This window comes from Macrosteles quadrilineatus, unplaced genomic scaffold, assembly GCF_028750875.1.
Source record: "Macrosteles quadrilineatus isolate MER2022 unplaced genomic scaffold, UCM_ALF_1.0 Scaffold_1__1_contigs__length_201487025, whole genome shotgun sequence".
NCBI classification, from domain to species: Eukaryota; Metazoa; Arthropoda; class Insecta; order Hemiptera; family Cicadellidae; genus Macrosteles; species Macrosteles quadrilineatus.
Genome location: NW_026542594.1, coordinates 69,563,134 through 69,588,163, shown reverse-complemented (window position 1 = coordinate 69,588,163; position 25,030 = coordinate 69,563,134). Strand labels below are relative to the sequence as shown.

Sequence of the window (25,030 nt, the reverse complement as noted above, 5' to 3'; positions counted from 1 at the left end):
AAATTTTTCTAGATATTGACTTGGGACGACCGCCGATGTTTACTGGGTGGCGAGTACTTCAGTTCGATAGGGAACTCATTTTTAGTTAGCCACCATCTTGGATCCGCCATATTGGATATAAATAACAAAAATTCAATGTAATGATAACACTGTGACACATTATAAACTATATTATGACGCTGATTTCAATGCCGAAATCCATTTTTAAATACATGTTTACGTTTTGAAGATATATTCAAACAAAAACTCTCCCTCATATATTTCTTATGGACGTTTCGTACTTTGACTATTTTTAAGATTATTTTTCTTACTAGCTGTGTGCCCGTTCTACGCACGGGGATCTTATAGTAGTCAGTTGAAACCTTCTTATATTAAGATTAAGAACAGCAATTAGTTTGCATATTTGCAGATATGCTGGCAAAACTATTATATATATAAACCTTCGCAAATACAGTATCTGACAGTTCAAGCCAAAATAAATGCTTCGCAATTAAATGTCACCCGGATCATGTTGGTCCATATGTCCAATGATTAAACTTAAAAATGTTTTATAGATCCATGAAGCGTAGCCCTAAAGTAGGCCTATAATTGAAAGTTACTTTCCACATCGGTTAACTTAAACGTATTTAAAGTACTACCTCAACCTCACCATTTAACACTTTACTAGTGTCCCTGTTGCTCGAATTCGAGCAATTGCTAAGTATTACAGGCGTTATTTTAAAACAAACTTCGACCAAGTCAGCAAATATTTGTAGCAAACTGTTTTATTAGCAAACTTATTGACTGTTTACAATTAACCTATGCTCTTCTTCTCACTTTTGATTTCAGCTGGAGTTTCATAACAATATTTGTTTCCCATGTTAATCTTATGGAGAAATAAGAAACTTTAAAGGGCTCCAGGGCCTCACTCTCTCATTATTTCCCTAAAAAGAAAGTTTCCTGCACAACTTCACGCTACGCTCTTTCCAATGACACCAAAAACATGACAATCGGTTCATTAGTTTCGGAGGAGTAATTGTCACAAAAAACCTGCTTGCGTATTAAATAAGTACTAGTGGTCGTCCTGTGGTCGAAACTCGACCAAAAATAATTAATGTACAGACTTCTCTATTTTCTCCCCACACTGTAAATAAAACATGTGATTGGGATTTCTTCCATTTGTTTTGATTTTCTGTTTACATTTTGTTTTTATTTTGTCACCATCATGGCAACCCAGTTGGTCCATGTTAATTTTTTGAAGTTTTCAAATTCGTTTTTTGTCCTATTTTTTAGCCTATTTTAATTTATAAAGGGATTCTGCACATCTACAGGCAAATATCTTTCTAACAGTATGCGTAGATTTCCCCTGCGATGCACACGAGCTGAGAAAAAAGGTTTTAAAGAAACATGCTTGCCTATTAATATATAGATAGATATAGATTCCGGTTGACATTTTCAGTATCAAAGGTGCTCTTGTCCATTCCGTGAAACACTAAAAAATAAGGACATTAATGCGTTACCAACATACAACAAAACAACACAATACAACAACCCAACAAAGGCCACGAACTATTGATACATAAACAATATAAAGGCGTAAACAATTATGGTTTGCCCAACAAATGTTTTACTCAAATAGGTTATCATTTTCTTAGCATACCGGGTAAGCTAAGATTTGGAATCCAGGCAGAAAAAGCAAAACTTATACAGAGTTAAGACATCACTTAAATTGAATACGGACGGCTCTAATAAATAAGGTGCAACACCAACGATATCTAATTTGTAAACTACCGGTTCTAAGGAAAAGAACCAGTACCTACGTAAGAACCTACCTAAGAATTACAGTAAATCGGACCAATTAAATACATTAATATCTAGTCCCGAGGTTATTGATCTCTTGCTTTTGGATTTTCTCGTAAAAGGTTATAGCGTAAACTTATCGGTGTCAGTTTGAAAAAGAAGCAACCTTACCCAAACAACTTTTTGTTATTTAATAGATTACGCATTCTCTAAACAATGATTAGTATATCTATTAACATTAGAAGGAAATGTGACGAAAATCACACAATGTTGGGGGTTTGGTCATTTGTAATTTTATTTTTTAAGTAGGTAGGCCATGTATTCTATGGAAAAGTACCGGTATCAAGGGGTAAGCTAAGATTTGGAATCCAGGCAGAAAAAGCAAAATTTATACAGAGTTAAGACATCACTTAAATTGAATACGGACGGCTCTACTAAATAAGGTGCAACACCAACGATATCTAATTTGTAAACTACCGGTTCTAAGGAAAAGAACCAGTACCTATGTAAGAACCTACCTAAGAATTACAGTAAATCGGACCAATTAAATACATTAATATCTAGTCCCGAGGTTATTGATCTCTTGCTTTTGGATTTTCTCGTAAAAAGTTATAGCGTAAACTTATCGGTGTCAGTTTGAAAAAGAAGCAACCTTACCCAAACAACTTTTTGTTATTTAATAGATTACGCATTCTCTAAACAATGATTAGTATATCTATTAACATTAGAAGGAAATGTGACGAAAATCACACAATGTTGGGGGTTTGGTCATTTGTAATTTTATTTTTTAAGTAGGTAGGCCATGTATTCTATGGAAAAGTACCGGTATCAAGGATCGTCGTCAAAAAGGTTGTTATGAATAAATATGTAGGCTTACGTACCCAAGATATGAGCTATGGGCCTATTGGCTGTATGGTCCAGCGATTGCATCACACGGTGAGTAGAAACAGAAAGTGACACATTGGAAAAGCGAGTTTAGCACTTCCTCTGTTAAACCTCTGTTACAATCACCCACTGCAGTTGTGATTTTTTACTTTACACTTTACACAATCGCCATTGAAGCGCCGTCAATGAGTGGAAACCTTTTTTGTAAGCTATTGGCGACGATCATTTCAGTGTCACAGCCCTATACAACACTGATTCAAGGTATTCTTCTTTCTGGTTGTCAAAACTCAAGAAACATTTTATACTCAAAGAATTTCTGGTTCCGATTTGGACGATGTCTAGTTATTTAATTTCATTTACGGTTACACTATTAGACTATATTATTGCACTTGCGATTAATTAAATCCGTTATGTAAGAAAAACGTTTTTAATCTCACTTGGTTGGGATTTGCTTTCAAAACGTGATTCGAAATAGTTGCGGTATTTGTAAACAACATTTGTAAACATGTCATTGACAGCTAGAAAAAATAATCTTGATCCGAACAGCTGTTCGTTATTTCATAGACGATTATGTGATAAAAATTGAACGAAAATTTGACAAAAAAAATATTTGCTATTGATTGAGCTATTGATAATTAAAAATCGAACGTGTAAGAGACAAGCTACAATCCAAAAAACAATATTAAATTTAACCTTTTAGAAATCTTTTTTTATTAAAAGATTTATATCTCGAGTTGTTAATACGTCACCAAGTTCTTTCTGGTCTCGAATCACTCATTTAATGTTATATATATAATATACCGGGTGTCCCATAATAGTCCCCCCTGGTTGATTTTTAAACGACTGCACGTATTCAAATGAGCTTTTGTATATTACTTTATTTATATATTAACTTACAAGTCTTTGTTTGATATATTTGGTTTAACAAACGTTGTTAATAAAGTAATAATTTTGAATTGTTAACAGTTTGGAATAAAAGGAACAAATTGAACGTTAAAAAATACTTTTTACTTTTCCTAAAATTGAACAGGGGCAACTCAATTTTTTTTAAATATAAAGCCCCATCAAGTGACACCTCATTTTAAAGGCAGTGAAAACTAGAGATCCCTATCTCAACCCAATACAAAATGGCGCCAGTTATTAGTTTTCATCAAACTCAGAGACCCCAAAAATACTAAATCATAATATCCAATATTAACATTTTATCAGGTTGTACCAGGAACGCTTATCCCTTCATAAGAAAAACAGTGTACTTTTTGGTGTCACAATTTCCCCTGGGAACCCTAAATGAAGCATATTGGGGCAGATTAAAAATGTTAAATGTAAGTTAATGCCTGTAAACTGCAAACTGCCGCCATTTAGTACTAGGTTGAGGTAGAGACCCCTGGTTTTTGCCGATATATTCTTTTTAATTGAAGACCTTCAAAATAAGATGTCACTTGATAGGGCTCTTTATTTACAAAATTTGAGCTGCCACCAAAATACGCCTTTTTGGGGTCCCGGGCAAAATTGTCATACTAATCAATACCCCCACTGCAGCAAACCTGCAGACTAAGCAAATTTCCATTTGCCTGATTGGATTCACACTAAAATCTATTCTTATTTAATACGCAAGCAGGTTTTTTGTGACAATTACTCCTGCGAAACTACTGAACCGATTGACATGTTTTTGGTGTCATTGGAAAGAGCGTAACGTGAAGTTGTGCAGGAAACTTTCTTTTACGGAAATAATTAGGGAGTGAGGCCCTGGGGCCCTTTAAAGTTTCACATTTCTCCATAAGATTAACATGGGAAACAAACATTTTTTGTTATGAAACTACAGCTGTTGTCAGAAATTAAAAGTGCAAAGAAGAACATTATGTTAATTGTAACAGTCAATAAGTTTGGTAATTTAATAGTTTGCTACAAACTTTTACTGACTTGGTTGAAATTAAATATTTACTATTTGAATTTGAGTTGGCGTAAATATTACAATGGAAAAAAGCAAGAGAGCCTGGATAAATTGATGCACTAAAAAAACTGAATTAATACTGTGCTGCATTTCTTATAGTAATCATTGAGAGAGCAGATTTGCAAACTATGGAAACATAGGAAAGTCATAGAACACCCCCAAGGAGAAGAAATAGAAATAATGTTTTTTTTTAGAATTTATAATCGTTATTATGGACAACCTAATGCGGCTATGAGTAAGGCTATTTGTAGAAAACACTAAAAACCAGATCAGCTTTTGAAAAATGACCAAGATATTTACAAGAAATGTTGATTATATCGATCTGTTATGTTCATCTTCAGTATTTCCATAATCTTTGAGTCGAATCTTTTAAAGTCATCAGAAATTATGACTGTTATTCGTTTTAAAATAATGCCTGTAACACTTGGCAATTGCTCGAATTCGAGCAACAGGGACACTAGTTGTCTATTGTGTCAACAACAACTATTGTACATGTTGCTCGAATCAAACAAATAACTTGTTTAGAAACTAATAACAGTCATAATTTCCGATGATTTTAAAAGAGTGAACTAAATAGGTAGTTTTTAGTAGTCAACTAATGGAAATACTCACAATTTACATAACAATCCTATTCCAGTTAAAAGAGTTAATTTATAACAATCAACCTGCCCATGGACGGGAAAAGGTAAGCTTACAATTTAAGTCTACGTAAAAGGGCTGTCAAATTTTATAAAGTACCGTACCTAAGTTATTTAGCCAATTTTTGACAATAAGGTGTAGGCTACTTTAAACTCTACTCAAAAACTGGCAGAACTCTGAAATGGTGTTATTTATCACATGCTTACTCATATGCCAAATCCTTAAAATAAAAATGTTATAATTTATATCATTAAACACAAACCAACATCCAAAACTATACACATCTTTAATACAACATAGATAATTTACACATTGACTGTTTACAATTAACATGTGTTCTTCTTCTCACTTTTAATTGCAACGGAAAAAATCTGTTTCATAATCATTGAAAATAGATTTATAATAAAATAATAAATAATCTTTGGGATTTACATTCAAAACGTGATTGAAAAAGGTTGCGGTATTTGTAAACAACATTTGTAAACATATCATCTAAAATGATACTCCGAATCATTAAATAATCTTGATCCGAACAGCTGTTCGTTATTTCATAGATGATTGTGCAATAAAAATTGGACGAAAACTTGACATAAATCGCACAAAACTACATTTTTGAACGTTCGTAATATTATTTACAAAGTAGTGAGGCCATATTTTAATGGCTAAAGACAATCTCGCCAATCCAGTGAATACATTAAAATGACTTGGATCTTGATAGGTACTCTCGTTTTCCAGGAGAAGATAGCGTAAAGCAATCTTGAGTGTTACAGACAAAGGGAAAGACAGACAGACAGACAGAAATTGAGATAAGACTCGTTTCTGCTTATTTAATGTATAAGACGTAAAAATAACCTAAAAATATATAATTCTGAGCAATGTACAGACAAAACTCTAATTTTATTTATATAGATAAATAATAAATAATCTATCATAAAGTTTAAGATTAAATAAACCTACCACATAGTTATTTTATTTTTCTGGATCAGCTGCTGTCTGAAATTGTAAAATAGGCATTTGACAGTTCTGGTTGTTTAAATTTAAATGTCAAAGCAAATGTAAACATGGTGAATTTTCTCATACTTTCATGGAGACCAATTATTAATATTTAATTTATAAAACACAAACCTGCAGACTAAGCAAATGTCCATTTGCCTGATTGGATTTACACTAAAATGTCTACTTAAAAATATAACGTTTATTTCCTATTTAAATAAAATTAGTTTAACAAGTACTTAGGTTTGCTGCATCAGGAAGGGTGAAACTGTTTTTTTTTTGTCAAATGTTAATAGTTAGTAAGAAATTAAAACATTTTCCAAATTTGATCAAAATATGTTCATAAACAAGCAAACTACAACAGTTTACTTGTTCTCCATAAGAATAACATGGGAATTTTAAATTTAAAATTTTTTAGAATTTTCTCCGTAACCATTAGGCGCATAATAAGGCTTCAATATACTAAGTTATTTGTTTTTTAAGCTCTACAAAATGGTTTGGAAAGAAATTGCTAAATTTTATGTTTTTTGGGTCAAAAATGGGAAAAACCAATGTTTACCCCATAAAAACCCCCCGTTCCCATAGTCCGATCTTGCCGAACTCGTTCGAATAAATGTAGGTTTACACGTTTATACAAAATTTCATCAAAATCGGATCATTTTTGCTCGAGTTATCGTGCTAACGGACACACATATATGAATTTGAACGGATGGTGTTTTGGCCTTTAGGGACCTCAAAACAAAAAAAATCGGTCCCGCGTCCTGGTCTAACCATGAGTACTACGGCAATAGCTTATTCCCTATATGGGAAATTCGCTAAAAGGCGATTTTTACTTTCTTGTTACAATAATAATGAGTTTAGTTTCTCTGGTACAACCCATAAAAACGCTAATAGGGGAGATTGGTGTATATTTTTACATGGTCTCTCTCAAGCTAATAAAAAATTAATATAGCCGCCATTCTGTAATGGGTAGAGACCTCTTGTTTTCGCCAATATTATTTTAAACTGATGTGCTACTTGATAGGGGTTGTTATTTTAAAACCATAAGTAACCCCCAGCAACCCCTATTTGGGGGTGGGGATGAATTTCAAAATACCCCCAAAAAGTACTTTACATTACCCTAGTAACGTGTATCGAAGCTCGTTTAAATATATGCAGCCGTTACAAAAATTAACCAGGGTGGGACTTTTATGGGACACCCATTACTGGGTGAATTTTTCAAAGGTGTGACTATAGCTGGTATGCTTATTCAATAAAAACATGTCAAAATCCGAGAAATTTTACTATTTTTTCACAATGTATGGCGTTTTTTGAAGGCAAAGGAGTGCAATTTTCGGAAAACGCTGATAAGTGTTTTGTAGAAAATTTAATTCCTTACCTTAAAACTTCTTTAAAATCTTTGCTAGCTCCTACCGTTTTCGAGCTTTAGTCGTTAAATAACGTGTTTTTCTCAATAGTGGGGGGGGGGGGGGGGGGGGGAATTAAAATTTTGAACTGCCATAACTTTTGATAGTATTGACGTAGATACCTCTAGTTTGCTAGTTTGCGCCATTCTTTTTCTTTTTCCATGCCCTTTCATTTAATATGTCACAAGGGGTACCTTGCAATTTTAAAATATATAAGTTAAGGGTAGGAGTAATGATGACTAAATTTATTTTATTATATATATTATATTTTGAGGCAAGCATTCTAACCACTCCAGCTACCCAGACAGTTAAGGAAACAAGTGAATATATAGTGGTACGTTTAAAAAGTAGGATATAAGTAAGTAGCTATCCTAGACTTAGATTTCAAAATGGTCGCCTTTGTTGTATTGCATTATTTATGGCTATGAACGTGTTAATTTATCAATTCAGCCCTACCTCTGTAGAAACTCGCTTTTCCAATGTGCCACTTTATGTTTCTACTCACCGTGTGATGCAATCGCTCACATTCTTCAAACTAGAAAAAAATGGTTTTGCTGTTTTGATACAAGGGGCCTTCTTGTAATATACAATACCAATAACCTATAAGCCTATAACAATACAAATAATTCTGAACTGTTGAAAATTTGTTACTTAATATTAATGTAATTTGTAGATTAAATATAATAATAATAAAATTGCATTTTCAAAACATTTACCATCTTGTGAAAACCCATTATTTAATTTACTAAAATTTACTATTTTTATGCTATTTTGTTATGATTAATTTACAATTTCTTATTTTTTACAGTTAAAATGTTGTTGCAATATAGATGTTGTTCACTTCAACATCAATTGGCAGTTTTTTTTAAAATTACCAATAACAGTACTGTAACTAGAAAGTCAGAGCCGACGATATACGTATATCAATGGCCATAGCTGGTAATTTTTACAAATTACTAATAAAACTATTTCAAAGTGTTGACATCAGTAGCTTACTTTTTATGTTAATACAGCTTGAAGCCACAACTGGGTGAGTGACAATGTTCCAAGGTAAGGTTTAATTGTGTGCAGAGGTCTCACATATTGAATTACACACTCTGTGAATGTGAATGTTGTAGATGTCAGTTGCACTCACTTAGTTATTAGCTCATACTGTCTCGTCTACATTTATTTGGTTTTGATATATTTACACTTACACCCCAGACAGCACACGATATCTATGTAATGTTTATATTAGGTTACACATATCCAGATAACGTTATTGGAGATATTTGAATGTTATTAAGATGTTAGATGGCAAACCTTACATAGATATTATGTTATTATGTTATAACATCTTAATAATAACCCACAGATATTTTTGGATATTTTAGGGATGTCCAACGTGGATAATCTAAATAACGTTTTATAGATGTTACCATTATTGCTGGATTATTATATTAAAAGGCCGATATTTAAAATAAAAAAATAAAAAATGGAAGTAATTTACAGCTTCTATTATATGACCAAAAAACGGTTGTTTTATTTCACTCAGTCTATGTTCTGGGGAAAATATATGTTCATATACTGTTTATCGAGAAGACGGTAAATACATATAAAAGATGGTAAGTGCTGCTCGATTTCATGATGATTTTCGAATCATTCGCCTCGCCTATTCCATCTGATGATGGAGTGTCCAATCGAAATCGATCACAACTTATCATCTTTTATATGTATTTACCGTCTTGTGAGTAAACAGTGTAAGAGTAAATATATTATTACAAGTGTTTTTTGACACATTTTTTTGTACTTTCAGTTAAATAAAGTTATCTAAAATATTATTTTGGTTAAGTAAGTAGTATTATAAATGCATTCAGTCATGTGTCACAATATAACAAACGCTAATAGTCCTGCAGTTGGCTATACTTTAGTGTGCAAACTTGCGTGTACTCTATATTCTTGCATAACGTTTTATTTTGATGTCTAGGGAGTTTTAAAAACCTGGGTGTTTACCTCCTACCCCCCACGTTTTCCGGCTATGACGTCATCAAAATGGCGGCCATTGATTTTTAAAAGCGTATACAACTATTTGTCGGATCGGAATGAACTTTTTTTTTAAAGATAAGTTTGAATACTATCTGTTTTACTATTACACATTTGTTGTATATTTAGTACATTTTTAGTAATTTTGCAAAAAACCTGTATTTTTAAATATTTTTGTGTTATTTTTGTTTGTTAAGTTTTATTGATACAATATATGGAAAACCATTAATGAAAAAAGTTGTAGAAGGTTTAAAAAGCTTTACAAAAATACCAAATTCAATATGTTTTACTTAAAATATTACGTCAAGAAACTAGTTAGATTTCATAAAAACACTATGTTGGCGAAAAAACGCCTATTAGTCCGGCATCTAGGGCAGTGCGCAAGTCTTATATAGACAGTTTTACCATTCAATGTTGATGTATGTGTCTAAAGAAGTGTTTTAAACTCGGGTGTCACGTCTGCGACCACTGCAGTTTTCGGTTATGACGTCATCAAAATGGCAGAAAGGGCTATATTAAAAAAAACTATATTTTACATACCATGAATCGGACCGGAATGAACTTTTTTTGTTTGAAAGATAAGTTGACATCTTTCTTACATTTACAGTTTTGTTCTATGTTTAGTACCTACATTTTAGTAATTTTGCAAAAACCTATATTTATTTATAAACATTTTTGTGTTATTTTTTTATAGCGTTATTATGATACAATATATCAGAAATAACTTAAAGAGAAGGTTGTAGCACGTTAAAAGGCCTTTACAAAAATACCAAATCCAATATGCTTTACTCAAAGGATCACGTCAAGAAACTAGAAAAATTGTTCAAAACAACCTAATTTGGCGCAAAAACCCATATAAATCCGACATCGATGGCTGTGTACGAGTCATATATAGACAGTTTTACCATTCATTGTTGATGTATGTGTCTAAAGAAGTGTTTTCAACTCGGGTGTCACGACTGGATCCACTGCAGTTTCCGGTTATGATGTCTTTAAAATTGCTACATGTTACGATTTCACCAACTATTTTACTTAAAATAAGACCTTTACCCCCTTTTATGCAAATAAAAGCAAAACAAATCAATGTAATTAGTCCATAGGAATGTTCCCACTATATAAATACCCCCGGTGCAGCAATCCTGTCGACTAAGCGAATTTCCATTTGCCTGGATTGATTTTAAATTAATCTCTTAAATTAACATTGTTTAAGAGTACCTAGGTTTGCTGTACTGGCCTTACATTTTTGAAAACGACCCTTGGGCTCTGCCCCAGTGGCTTTGAAAGTTCCCATGTTATCCTTATGAAGAACATAATTGTATACATTTTGATCAGCTGTATAATTTAATAGCTGTTATTTATTTTTCAATTCAATGAAACGCATTGAGTACATTTATTTACTATTTGAGTTTGTGTAAACATAACCTCCAAGATGGATCGTGTAAGTATGGTTGTATCTTAAACTTGTGTATTTATCGTTGTTTTGAGTAGCTATAATTTATTTATTTGTTATTTTTATCTTTTAAATGCATCCGACGCGACGACAACGAAACTTAGACAGGAGGCGTAATAGTGATAACGACCGCAGCTACAGAACAGTGGCGCGTAATAAACTTAACTCATCACAGTCAGCACCTGACCCTGGACAATCTCAACTATGGTTACAAATGCGCCCTAACACTACCCCAAAACGAATTTTCGTTCTCAATTGGCCTTCTATCAATGACCTGTCCCTGTGTTGCCTGGACAGCAAGGCATTTTGAGAAGGAGGAAACCGGCCGGAATGCTTTAGGTTTATCAATAACGAAGATAAACTTGGTCTGAGACACACCGGTAATCTTTAAAATGACTGTTTTAAACTCATCGTAAATACGACTTTTATTCGTTTTGAAATAACTCCTGTAATACTTCGCAATTGCTCGAATTCGAGCAACATGTACACTACGGTATTTCTCATTATTCTGTTGCTCCGCTATGTTGTTCTGATTTATCAGAATCAAATGAGATTCATATTAATTAATCAGCGCAATTATAGTAGGCCTAAGTATTTATATAGAATTTGGATATGTACATGTTCCTGGAAACAAAAAGCGAATCAATGCAATATTAATAAATTGACTGCTCAGAAAGAAAAAAACTAGGCTAATATGCCTATTGGAGCTATTCAATGTCAGTTCAGAAAGAAACACTCAAGATATAGATGTCCGCACATTGGTATGCCGGGAAGGCTCGCTCCTTGCTATTGAGTTATCTTTTTTCTGTCAGATAATTGAGGTACAGTTGATACCACAGTGTTATAACACTCTAACTTAGCCCTGTTGGAAGTGTATTACTTAAATCTACTATAGTCTACACTGACCTAATTTATGGATGAATGGTCGATACACATAGTACGATCATTGTTTAACACATTGATTCTAAACTAAATATTTCCTAGCCTACGGTAGTTTATTCGTGATTTACGTACAATAACTCAGGGTCCAGGCCCAGTCCTACAGGTACACTGACGATGCCGCCCTTCATTTGAGATAACTCTAGAAGTGTCTGCAACTCTTGTAGTCTCTGATCCGATGGTCGCTTTTGTCTGCAACACGACAGTAAACGTCACAATGGTTAATCGTGGTTTCCATACTAATTATGGTCGCCATTTGTAAGAAAAGTATAAAGTAAAGTATCTATCAAGCTTTACAACTAACTACGTCAAAGTGGACCTCTAAAAAACCATCTACTTTTTTTATTCACCGAAACCTTATTTGGAAGAGCTTACAAAATGGGTTGTGAATCGAGACTGATGTACCTGTACTAACTAACGAATCGTGTGAGAAAGCGAACTTTTGCGATTACTTCCCAGAGCCTATCTGAGTACTTGCAGGAAATGATTATCGCGTTTTCAATTGATGTGGAAGACGTGTATGTTTAGCAAGGAAAAAGCAGACGAGATTTTCATTTTGATTGCTTTGTCAATTCAAACCATTTTCTAGAGGCCATTTGGTGGAAATATTGGAAACTTTTACTGTAACATTTCGGGGGGTCTGGGTACATACCAGGGAATGGTATAACTTTTCCAAACCGTTCCCACCAAACCTTGTATGCAACTAAAAATAATTGCTTTTAATAACTCGCCTTAAAAAACATGGTAGTATTCGTAAAAGCATTGTGGTCGTCAAAATATTATAAGCGTAATTTTTTACTTTCAATTTTTATAAAGACAACATTACTTTAGTTCATATAATTGCTAATAACAAATGCGTGGTTAGTAACAGGAACAGTGCCTGGAAATTACCCAACTCCCCATAATTAATTGTTGTTATTAGCAATCTATGTTCGTTTTAACACCTACCCCTTAACACCTCTAAGGGCAACGTTGTCGCAAACTGATTTAAAATATCTCAAAATGGTTAAAAAATAACAGGGGTGCAAGGTACTTAGGCATCTTGTATATATATATATATATATATATATATATATATATAGGGTGTCCCGTACAGTCTGTCTGTATTTATGTGTTTTTTACAAAAAAACATTAATAATTCCTAAACGGTTTGAGATACAGCGTTGTGTTTTTGCAAAAACGTTTAAGACCTATCTCTGTTTAAAATCATTCTAAACTAGTGTACATGTTGCTCGAATTCGAGCAATTGCAAAGTATTACAGGAGTTATTTAAAAACGAATTTTTTTTTTTTTTTTTTTTTTTTTTTTTTTTTTTTGTCCTAGGACGCTAGGCACGAGCCTGGATTGTTTTTCACATTACTTCAGGCTAGACCTAGGGGTTGCGGCATTATCACTTAGATAAAATCCATTGGTGACTTGGCGGGGATCGAACCCGGGACCTCACGGACCGAAGTCCCGCGCTCTAGCCACTACGCCAGCTCGCTCCCGTTTTATACTACCATTTAAAAACGAATAACAGTTATATTTACAATGAGTTTAAAAGAGCCAACTCAAAGATTACCGATGTGTAACTCAGATCATGTTTATCTTCGTTATTGATAAACCTATAAAAGCATTCCGGCCGGTTTTCTCTTTCTCAAAATGCCTCACAGGCAACACATGTCATAGATAGAGGGCCAATTGAGAACGAAAATTCGTTTTGGGGTAGTGTTAGGGCACATTTGTAACCTAATAGTTGAGATTGTCCAGGGTCAGGTGCCGACTGTTAAGCCTATATTACGCGCCACTGTTCTGTAGCTGCGGTCGTTATCACGATTACGCCTCCTGTCTATGTTTCGTTGTCGTCGCGTCGGAGGCATTTAAACACAACAACAAACAACCAACAAACAAATAACAAATAAACAAATTATAGCTACACAAAACAACGTTAAATGCACAAATTTAAGTTACAATCATGCTTACACGATCCGTCTTGGGGGTTATGTTTACACAAACTCAAATAGTAAATAAATGTACTCAATGCGTTTCATTGAATTGAAAAATAAATAACAGCAATTAAATTATACAGCTGATCAAAATGTAAACAATTAAGTTCTCCATAAGGATAACATGGGAACTTTCAAAGCTACTGGGGCAGAGCCCAAGGGACTTTAAAAAAAATGTAAGGCCAGTTTGCAAATCTACGCGACACGCTCTTTCCAATGAGACGTCAATGGATAAAATCGGTTAAGAAATGGCGGAGGAGTTCAACCGACAAAATTTCATGTAGCGTATTAATTATATAGATAATCATTAACCGTTTTAAAATGGCAGCCATTTAAAATATTTCATGCCAAATTTCACGAAAACCGGTAACTTAACAAAAAAAATTGCAAAAGACAAAAAGTTTAGTAAATTTTATCTAGTTTTTAATGGTGCCTTCCTTATTTGTTAAGAATGTATAAATAACAACAGAGAAATGTCTTCTTTCCCAAATGCATGACCACTTTTCTCCATTTAAACAATGCTAATACAGTGGAACCTTGATAAGAATACCCTCGATATCAAGTCATCCTTGATAACATGTGGCATTTTCAAATCCCCTTAGATTTATTATACCCCTAATTACATGGCATAACCTCGATAAGAAGTCAATCTTGATAACAAGTCTTATTTTATAATCTACATGAGAGTCTTGTTATCAAGGTTCTACTGTACTCCTTTTACGTTGTTTAGCATTGTTTAAATGGAGAAAAGTGGTCATGCGTTTGGAAAAGAAGACATTTCTCTGTTATTACTTATCCATTCTTAACAAATAAGGTATCATTGAAAACTACATACAATTTACTAATTTTTTTGTTTCTTGCAAGTTTTTCGTTAAGTTAACGGGTTTCGTTAAATTTGGCATCAGATATTTTAAGTGGCTGCCATTTTGAAACGGTTAATTATTTTTTAGCATAGTTAAAAAAATATAAGTCTTAATAAGATAAACATTATGCTAAATCTCGACGCTGTATCTCAAACCGTTTAGGAGTTATTTTAAACACATAAATACAGACAGACGCAAAACTAGGCACCACAGACCCATGTTCCTATGGTGAAAAGTGTTTGTATTGACCTAGGCAATAACGCTATATACATGTGTCCAGAGAGTTACGGGACACCCTGTACATACACCTACATATACATATACATTATATATTGTTTATTTAACATAACTTAATAAGCATCAAAATCTATTCATAATATTCATAAAACTCTATAGTAAAACAGAACAGTGCAGTCAAATGCTGTAGAACCAACGCTAACATGTAGTAAATACGGTTCAGTAATAATATTGTGATAGCTATACAATATTATTAGATTTAGACCTTTATTACACCAGAATGATAAGATTAGAAGCCTTTGTTGGATCTGGTCAATAGAGATCAATAATATCAGTGTCATTGAGTTAATACGAAATATCCCCTCCCTTCATAATAGCAAATCCTAGGCAGAAATCAATTGCAATCCAACTCTCTCAATCCATCAAAGAGCAGACACTGGTCAGTGGTTATAGGTTACCTTTAGCGGGTCATGTGGGTCGTGTGTTGGTCCCCAATTCGATCTCCAGTAAGTAAGTTTAACTACCGCACTTGATGTCCGACTCCCATTCCTGTTACGGTTCAAAAGTTATTGTAAATTATGTTATTTTCACATAAAAACCCCATAAAAAATATGATTAAAAAACCGGGTTTGATTTAACTTAGTATGTTATGGTCCTTACAATTTTGAAAGTTTATTTTCATTTTTTTGAAATTTTGATTTTTAATGGGGATTTTCCCATAACACCCCATAAAAATAACGGAAATATAGGATTTTCTCAAATATGGCCCGAACGATTTTCTTAAAAATGTAGTATGTTATAGTACTTTAAGTTCTAAACAAAATGGTACAAATCCTATTTCCGTAAAAACTATGGTTAAAAATTTATTGCAACTTATGTTATTTTCCCATAAAAAACATAAAATAACAAAAAATCTGATTGTTGGAGAAAAGCCGGTTTTGATCAAAATTAATATGTTATGGTCCTTATAATTCTAAAAAAGTAGTACAACACCCCATTGCTGTAACAATTACGGTTAAAAAGTTATTGCAACGTTTGTGATTTTTAACTATGAAATATCATATTTGCTCTCACCGCTTACCATGGTAAAGGTTGTTGACGAGCGTATGGGAGAAAGTATGTGTCAGAATGCTGATACCCTTTATTTTTTCAATACTCTCCTACGGCTATGCCCTGACAGCTTATCAAGTCCAATGTTGTTCTTCGGAGTAACGAAGAAAACCACTCGAAATGACACCCAACCCGGTACGGCAATCAATAGTTTTTTTTATACTCATGAATTCAAATGGGGTGAAGCCCGCCGGTAACAGCTATTAATCAATAAAACTTTATATATATATATATATATATATATATATATATATATATATATATATATATATATATATATATTATATATATATATAAATGGAGTAAATTTGGTCTCCAGAATTATATGTACTTATACTTAAAAGTCGCACGGATCTTCGAGACTAGAATGATATAAAACATGTCTATAACTAAAACATTAGCTATTTTGATTAGGTAGTAATATTTTGAGGACTCAATCTACATCTTCACTCTGATCTACACCAGTGTTTTGGAGACATACGTGAATGTATTGTAGTATGTAGTGTGTTTTCCTTGCAATGAGTGGCGCGTCAGGACTCGCGGTTTTGCAATCAACCGTTGGTTTTCTCAGATCGCGTGACTGCAATATAAGTGTTTTGTTTTAGCATTTTGGTAAAGCGTTTCCAGTTGATGTTTCAATGCGCTCTATAACTTCTTGATTAGCCAATGAAATGAACGTACTATGTTGTTTTTTTTTTTCTGCACACATGTTGTTAGGTACACAAAACACTTCCTCATCCTGCTCGCTGCAATTAGTAATCTATTACATATCATAATTATGATATGAGTGGAGTGATTATTACATTATCTTTGAGTAGACTCTTTTAAGTCATCGGATTTAGGTAACCAAATCGAATCGAATCCCACCAGTGACACTAACTTTTTGTCAACGATTTTGCTTAGAACTAGTGTACATGTTGCTCGAAATGGAGCAATTGCGAAAAGGACAGGAGTTATTTATAAACAAATAACTTTTTTTTTAACTAATAACAGTCATAATTTCCGATGATTTTAAAAGAGTCAACTAAAAGATTATTGACTAATGGAAATACTCTCAATTTACATCACAGTCCTATTCCAGTTTAAAGGGTTAATTTTTAACAATCAAACTGCCCATGGACGGGTAAAGGTAAGCTTACAATTTAAGTCAACTTAAAAAGGCTGTAAGCTTTTATAAAGTACCGTACCGTCCGTACCTAAGTTATTTAGCTAATTTGTAGACAGTAAGGTGTAGGCTACTTTAAACTCTACAGGACAGAGTTAGGCAAAAACTGGCAAAACTCTGAAATGGTGTTATTTATCATAGGCTTACTCATATGCCAAATCCTTAAAATAAATATTCAATAACTAATTACTTATATCATTAAACACAAACCAACATCCAAAACTATACGCATTTTTCATTCAACATCGATAATTTACACAACTGTTTACAATTAACATATTAGCCTAGTCAACAAAGGTTTTCTATCGCAACTAATTAGGGGAAAGCTTAATTTTTTATATGTGATAAACACTTTTGGGATGTGTATTTTTTCAAAAGTCCCCGCCTCTTCCCTCCCAATCCACCCGTTTAGCTTAAAAATGCAGAGTTTCACTCAATCGCCTATAACTGCCTTAAAATAAATCGTAGCGAATTAATTCTTTTTTATTTTGTTCTTTATTACTTAAAAAAAGTTTGGTCACTATGCATGTTTCGTTAAAATTAGTATTTATGCCGTTATTAGACAACAAAGACGAATAAATGTTTTCTTAATTGATTTAAATTTAAATTTTAGCGAATTTCCCTAAGTAGCTATTACCGTAGGTCTCATGGTAAGACCTAGGCCCGGGACCGATTTACTTTTTCATTTTGATGTCCCCAGAGGCCAAAAACACCATTCGTTCAAATTTTTATATATGTATATGTATAACTATATATATCAAAAAGGAAAAAAAATACCATTAAATACTTAGCAGAGAAAAATGGCTACAGGGCAAAAATGATAGACAATATGATAAAGAAGAAATTGAAAAACAAAATACAAAAGCAAAGAAAATCAACGGAAAATGAAGAGAAAAAGAAATATAAATGCATACCTTATAACAAATATATGACTAAAGCAGTAAGAAATACATTTAAAAATTCGGATATAAGAGTAAGTTACAGAACTAAGAACAATATATTCCAATTAATCAATAAAAAAATCAAACACACAGAAAATAATGAAGACGAAAAGTACAACAAATCATGAATCTATAAGATAAACTGTAGTGACTTTAGCAATTATTATATAGGTCAAACATCTCGAAGTTTTAAAACAAGATTCAAAGAACATCTACAAGCATTGAAATCAAAAAATCAAACATCAATGAAGTCGAACTTCGCCGACCATATAATGAACACAGACCACAGTTATAAAAACATGAAAGAAAATCTAACAATTTTAGAATATGAAAAAGAACGTGAGAAACTTAATGTAAAAGAAGAGCTAAATATTTATATACACAACAAAAAGGACCCCAACAACATACTTAACACAATGATTCCAAAATTAAACCAACCTATCTACGATAAAATTGAAAAACTAAGGAAGAAAAGAAAAACATTCATATAGTATAGTGAAAAATTAATACGAAAATTTATTAAGATTTAGTCAACATAGTTTATATTTTATTATTTTTACATATGATTATATTTTTAATTTTGTTAGTTTAAAGAATGATGTTATGGTAAAAATGACTTGATAATGGACTTAGTTCCGAAACATGTTGTCATGAAAAATAAAATCTATATAAATAAAATTAGAGTTTTGTCTGTACATTGCTCAGAATCATACATTTTTATGTTATTTTTACGTTTTATACATTAAAGAAGCCGAAACAAGTCTCATCTAAATTTCTGTCTGTCTGTCTGTCTGTCTGTCTGTCTGTCTGTTTGTCTGTCTGACACACTCAAGATGGTATTTTACGCAATCTTCTCCAGGAAAACGAGAGTACCTATCAAGACCCAAGTCATTTTAATGTATTCACTGGATTGGCGAGAGTGTCTTTAGCCATTAAAATATGGTCTCACTACTTTGTAATTAAAATTACGGCCGTTCAAAAATGCAGTTTTGTGCGATTTTTGTCAAGTTTTCTTCCAATTTGTATCACATAATCATCTATGAAACAACGAACAGCTGTTCGGATCAAGATTATTTTTTCTAGCTGTCACTGAAATGTTTACAAATGTTGTTTACAAACACCACAACCATTTCCGATCACGTTTTGAAGGCAAATCCCATCCAAGTGAGATTATAAACGTTTTTATTACATAAAGGATTTAATTAATCGCAAGTGGAATAATATAGTGTAACCGTAAATTAAATAACTAGGCATCATTCAGGTCAGGAACCAGAAATATGTGTATACAATTGTTTTGGAGTTTTGATAAGGAACCAGAAAGAAGACATTGAATCAAGATTGAATCAGTGTTGTATACGGCTGGGAAACTTAGTTTAAATTTACTAATGACCGTCGTCAATAGCTTAGAAACAATGTTCCACTCATTGACGGCTCTTCAATGGTGGTTGTGTAAAGTGTAAAGCAAAAAATTACAACTGCTGTGGCTGATTGTAACAGAGCTTTACGGATGATGCTGAACTCGATTTTCCAATGTGTCACTTTCTGTTCCTACCATTGAAAGTCAATAGTTCCTACTCACCGTGTGATGCAATCGCTGGACCATACAGCAAATAGGCCCATAGCCCTTCTCTTGGGTACGTGTGGTACGTATGCTTACCCAATTATTTATAACAACCCTTTCGACAACGATCCTTGATACCGGTACTTTTCCATAGAATACTCGGCCTACCTAGGTACTTAAGAAATAAAATTATAAACGTCCAAAAACCCAACGTTGTGTGATTTTTGTCACATTTCCTTATAATGTTAATATATATACCAGCAACCATTGTTTAGAGAATACGTAATCTATTAAATAACAAAAATTTATGTTGTATAAGGTTTTTTTTCAAACTGACACCGATAAGTTTACATTAAGAGTGTACAAATAAAGCAATTAATGGGAAATAACTTTGATTGCCGATAACTTTTTACGAGAAAATCCAAAACCAAGAGATCAATAACCTTGATTAACGCATATAATTGGTCGGCTGTACTACAGTTCTTAACTGTAAACGTTGGTTTTTGGTACGGTACTGGTTCTTTTCCTTTTAACCTTTAGTAGCAGCAAGAATCATTTTTACGTACCAACACATCACAGTAATTTACAAATTAGTTATCGTTGGTGTTGCACCTTATTTATTACAGGCGTAGGCCTATTCAATTTAATTGATGTCTTAACTGTATAATTTTTGCTTTTTCTGTCTGGATTCCAAAATGTTATGCTAAGAAAACTATAACGCATTTTAGTAAAACATTTATTCAGCAAACCATCATGAATTGTTCAAACACTTTGAACGTTGTTTATGTATCAATAGTTCGTGGCCTATTTTGGTAATTTTTATTACAAATTACCAATCTAAATCGTCTATAGTAGGCCTACTGTACTTCATTTCATATAGCAAACCGATTCAGATAGCATTTCGACAGAATTTCGAGTCATCTCCGGTCCAAGCAAATATAAATTGTTATGATCAAATTTTATGGCATTAACAAAGATTTCAAGTACTAATTTGATATGTACCTTTTTATGCTTAAAGCGTAGCAGATTCCCTAATTAAGTTCGGTATTTTTGTGTGTATGTATGATGGTAACGCATTAATGTCCTTGTTTCTCAATGTTTCACGGAAAGGACAAGAGCGCCTTGATAATGAAAATGTCAACCCGAATAAAGTGTTAAATTAAGAGGTTGAGGTAGTACCTTAAATACTTTTAACCATTATGTTATAGTCCTTTAAATTCTGAACAAAATTGTACAAATCCCATTTCCGTATATTTACTCTCACCGCTTACACATGATAAAGGTTGTTGACAAACTTATGGGAGAAAGTATGTGTCAGAATGCTGTTACCGTTTATTTAGTTTAATCATTGGATATAACATGTGGACCAACAAGATCCGGGTGACATTTAATTGCGAAGCATTAGTTTTGGCTTGAAACTGTCAGATACTGTATTTGCGAAGGAATAGTTTTGTCAGCATATCTGAAAGTATGCAAACCAACTGCTGTGCTTTATATAAGAAGGTTTATATATCTGACTATGATAAGATCCCCGTGCGTAGAACGGGCACACAGCTAGTAATTACTAAAAGGGTACTTTGTTAAATATGTTTTTGATTTTTATTTTAATATATATTTATATATATATGTGTGTGTGTGTATGTGTGTGTTTGTCCATCCGCACGATAACTTGAGTATTTTTTGTCCGATTTTGATAAAATTTGGTTTGAAGGTGTAAGGCGGGATAAACTTGAATGAGTTCGCGAACCAGCATGATCGGACCATGGGAACGGGGTTTTATGGGGTAAAAATGGGTTTTTCTCATTTTTTACCCTTAAAACACAAAATTTATCCATTTTTCTCCAGACCTTTTTAAAGAGCTTAAAAAACAAATAATTTAGAATATCAAAGTGTTTTTGTACGGTGATTGGTTACGGTGAAAATTCAAAAAATGTTTAATTTAAAATTCCCATGTTATTCTTATGGAGAATATTATAATATGTTGTAGTTGGCTTGTTTATGGATATATTTTGATCAAACTTGGCAGATTTATTTATCCAATATTAAGCTATTAATATTTTAATAAAAAACCCACTTTATTAGTTTCCGTTTACAGCAAACCTAGGTACTCTTAAACAATGTTAATTTAAGAGATTAATTGAAAATCAATCCAGGCAAATGGAAATTCGCTTAGTCGACAGGATTGCTGCACCGGGGGTATTTATATAGTGGGAACATTCCTATGGACTAATTACATTGATTTGTTTTGCTTTTATTTGCATAAAAGGGGGTAATGGTCTTATTTTAAGTAAAATAGTTGGTGAAATCGTAACATGTAGCAATTTTAAAGACATCATAAACGGAAACTGCAGTGGGTCCAGTCGTGACGTGAATTTCATACTAAGCTATTGATATTTTAATAAAAAACACACTTTATTAGTTTCCCTGTAGCAGCTAACCTAGGTACTCGTTAAACATAAATGTTAATTTAATAGATTAATTGAAAATCGATCCAGGCAAATGGAAATTCGCTAAGTCGGCAGGTTTGCTGCAGCGGGGGTATTAACCATATTTCAAAAACTAGTTAAAATACACAGAAGTCCTTGAATTAAATATTGCAGTCTGTATTTTGAGCTTTAAAACGGTAGTGATTGCATGCTTGTGATTATCGCTTGCATTTGGAATGTCATCTAAGGTTGGGCTAGCGCGCCGCCCCGCACCGACGACGACGCTCGACCCGTGTTATATAATAACTATAAGTAATATTCTTATAGTTGTTTGTTTTTTATTTACTGCCTTAAAGGTTTTAGGTAAACATTGAATATCAATCAGAAGAGTGGTGTTGTGATATTATAAATGATAGGCCTAACAGTACTAAATAAAACGTAAAGAATATTTAATTTAAATATCGTAAATAAAATTACTTTGCTCTTTTATTTAAATAAATTGAATTATTAATTGTTAAAATATTATTCATGGGTTTGTAATAATAGATTGATCATAACTTGGTATAAATTTTACATAAAAATATTTGCAAACAAATTTGTTTTGAGCTATCAGGAGAGCTCGTTTTCTTATCTTCAGGCTTTATTTAAGACACACGTGTGAATTGCGAAAGTTCTATGATGTTGGCCTAGCATTAATGCAAAAGATGAAAGGATGTACCTTTGGAAATTTGACTCTAAAGAGAAAAGACATGGTAATCACCCAGGGAGAACACAAATTTGCAACTATTGGAAAAGACAAGTCACAGTCAATATTCTCAGCAATTATTTAATCGAATCCTGGGCATTACAGATAGTCCCTATAAGCTAAAGAACTATTTAAGTTATGAATTGGCTTCGAAACCCCCTTCTATTTTTGATGAAATTTCCCTTCGTAAAGGAACTAAATCTTCAATGGTAAAAGTGTTTAGCGAAAGTGTTCTTGATGAAGTTGACTTTGACAATGCATCCTTTGTCATTGGTTGAGGACATATACTTCATTCTGTTGTATGGCCAACTAAAAGTACGTACGGTGATATTATCAAATCATACTCATGTTATGTAAATGCTACATTTGGGGAAAACTCAACCATTGTTTCCGATGGATATTTGGCCGAACAATCTACCAAAGATGAAGATCAGCTAATATCTCAACGTGCGACATTGAATTTAACAGAAACACACAATGTTTGACTAAGAAAGAAGCTTTCCTATCAAAAAAGAAGAACAAAGAAAGAATTATCGAGGAACTGTGTCACGAGTTGAATGAATCTGGTTTTAAGACAGTCAAAGCAACAGGGGATGCTGATGTTGACATTTCAAACGACGTTCAAACTAGCATTCAGCAGCTCATAGGTTCCACAAAAGTGATTGTCGTTGGAACAGATACGGATCTTCTTGTCCTTCTGTAGTTAGTCTTGTAACTGAAGGTAAGTTAATTTATTTTTGTAAAAATGTAGGTGGGAAAGCCCCTTTGAAGACATTCTACAGTATAGAGAAGGCTATTAAGATGTAAAAAGATAACAGGATAGCTTTATTGCTTGCTATTTGCTTACGCAATAAGTGGTTGCGATACCACGTCATCCTTCTATGGGCTTGGAAAGACAAGAGCTGTTGAAATGATTAAGACCAGTGCAGAATCTAAACAGATAGAAGAGATTTTTCTTCAAGCAGATGTTGCTGTAGCTGACCTAGTGAAAAATGGAGAAAATGTTGTTCTCAATATGTATAGATTATGAAGCTACGCCAGCTGAAATGAAGCTCGGTACATTAAATTTACAAGACTGACATTGAAATCTACACTAAAATCAAAATTTGATTTAGCTAAAATTCCTCTGACTTCAGAAGCGTGCCACCAGCATTTATTAAGGGTATATTATCAAGTGCAGTTTTTGTTAGGGAACCAACTTGATCCTACGGTTTGGGGATGGAGACACGAAAATGTGACTGAACACGGGCAACAAATAAAAATCTTAACACCAGTCCCCCCCCCCTAAAAAAACAAAAAAAAACAGTTTGCTCCTGATGACCTGCTTTCACTTGTGTCTTGCTCCGGTAAGTCTGGATGTCGAAACTACTCCGGCTGCAGAAAATCTGGGTTTAGCTGTTCCGTTATGTGTGAAAATTGCAACGGGTTGTCATGTCTGAACACTCCGAAGTATGATGATGTATTTGATGGCTCTTTCAACTAAAATGTATTATAAATTAGTATAAACATGGTTGATTGTAATATGTTTTTTATCAGTGGTATATACTCGTATATTTTAAAGTTTGTAATAAATTGTATATATATATATATAAATAATAAATATGGTTGTGATTAGGGCTACTATTATATTAATAATTGGAAATAAAATTAATTTCATAATTTTTCTTAAATCGACATGAGGGGCTCCATCACAATCCCCCACTACTTCGCAGAAGAGGTTTTCATCGGTTTTTGACCAGCCCCCTGAGACTCTAGTCCTATTATCTGCAGATATCCTCCAAGCTATTAGACATTTAAGTTTTACACGCGATAATTAGTCTAAGTAAAGCGTCAAACTTAACAAGATATAAATCGTCAGTGTAATGCACTAGAAGAAGAAGATCATGTCTTATGATCTTAATTGATATTATGCAAATCCATTATAAGGTAAACG

At 33.1% G+C, this 25,030-nt stretch overlaps 1 protein-coding gene across 1 annotated transcript in view; it reads right to left on the bottom strand.

Moving 5' to 3' along the window:
* LOC128982040 (uncharacterized) overlaps positions 1-25,030 on the bottom strand; it is a 118,741-nt gene that overhangs the window by 5,141 nt on the left and 88,570 nt on the right. Inside the window, exon 2 of the mRNA XM_054401081.1 lies at positions 12,140-12,256. Coding sequence (XP_054257056.1) covers positions 12,140-12,256 — 117 coding nt within the window. The remainder of the gene's footprint in view (positions 1-12,139; positions 12,257-25,030) is intronic.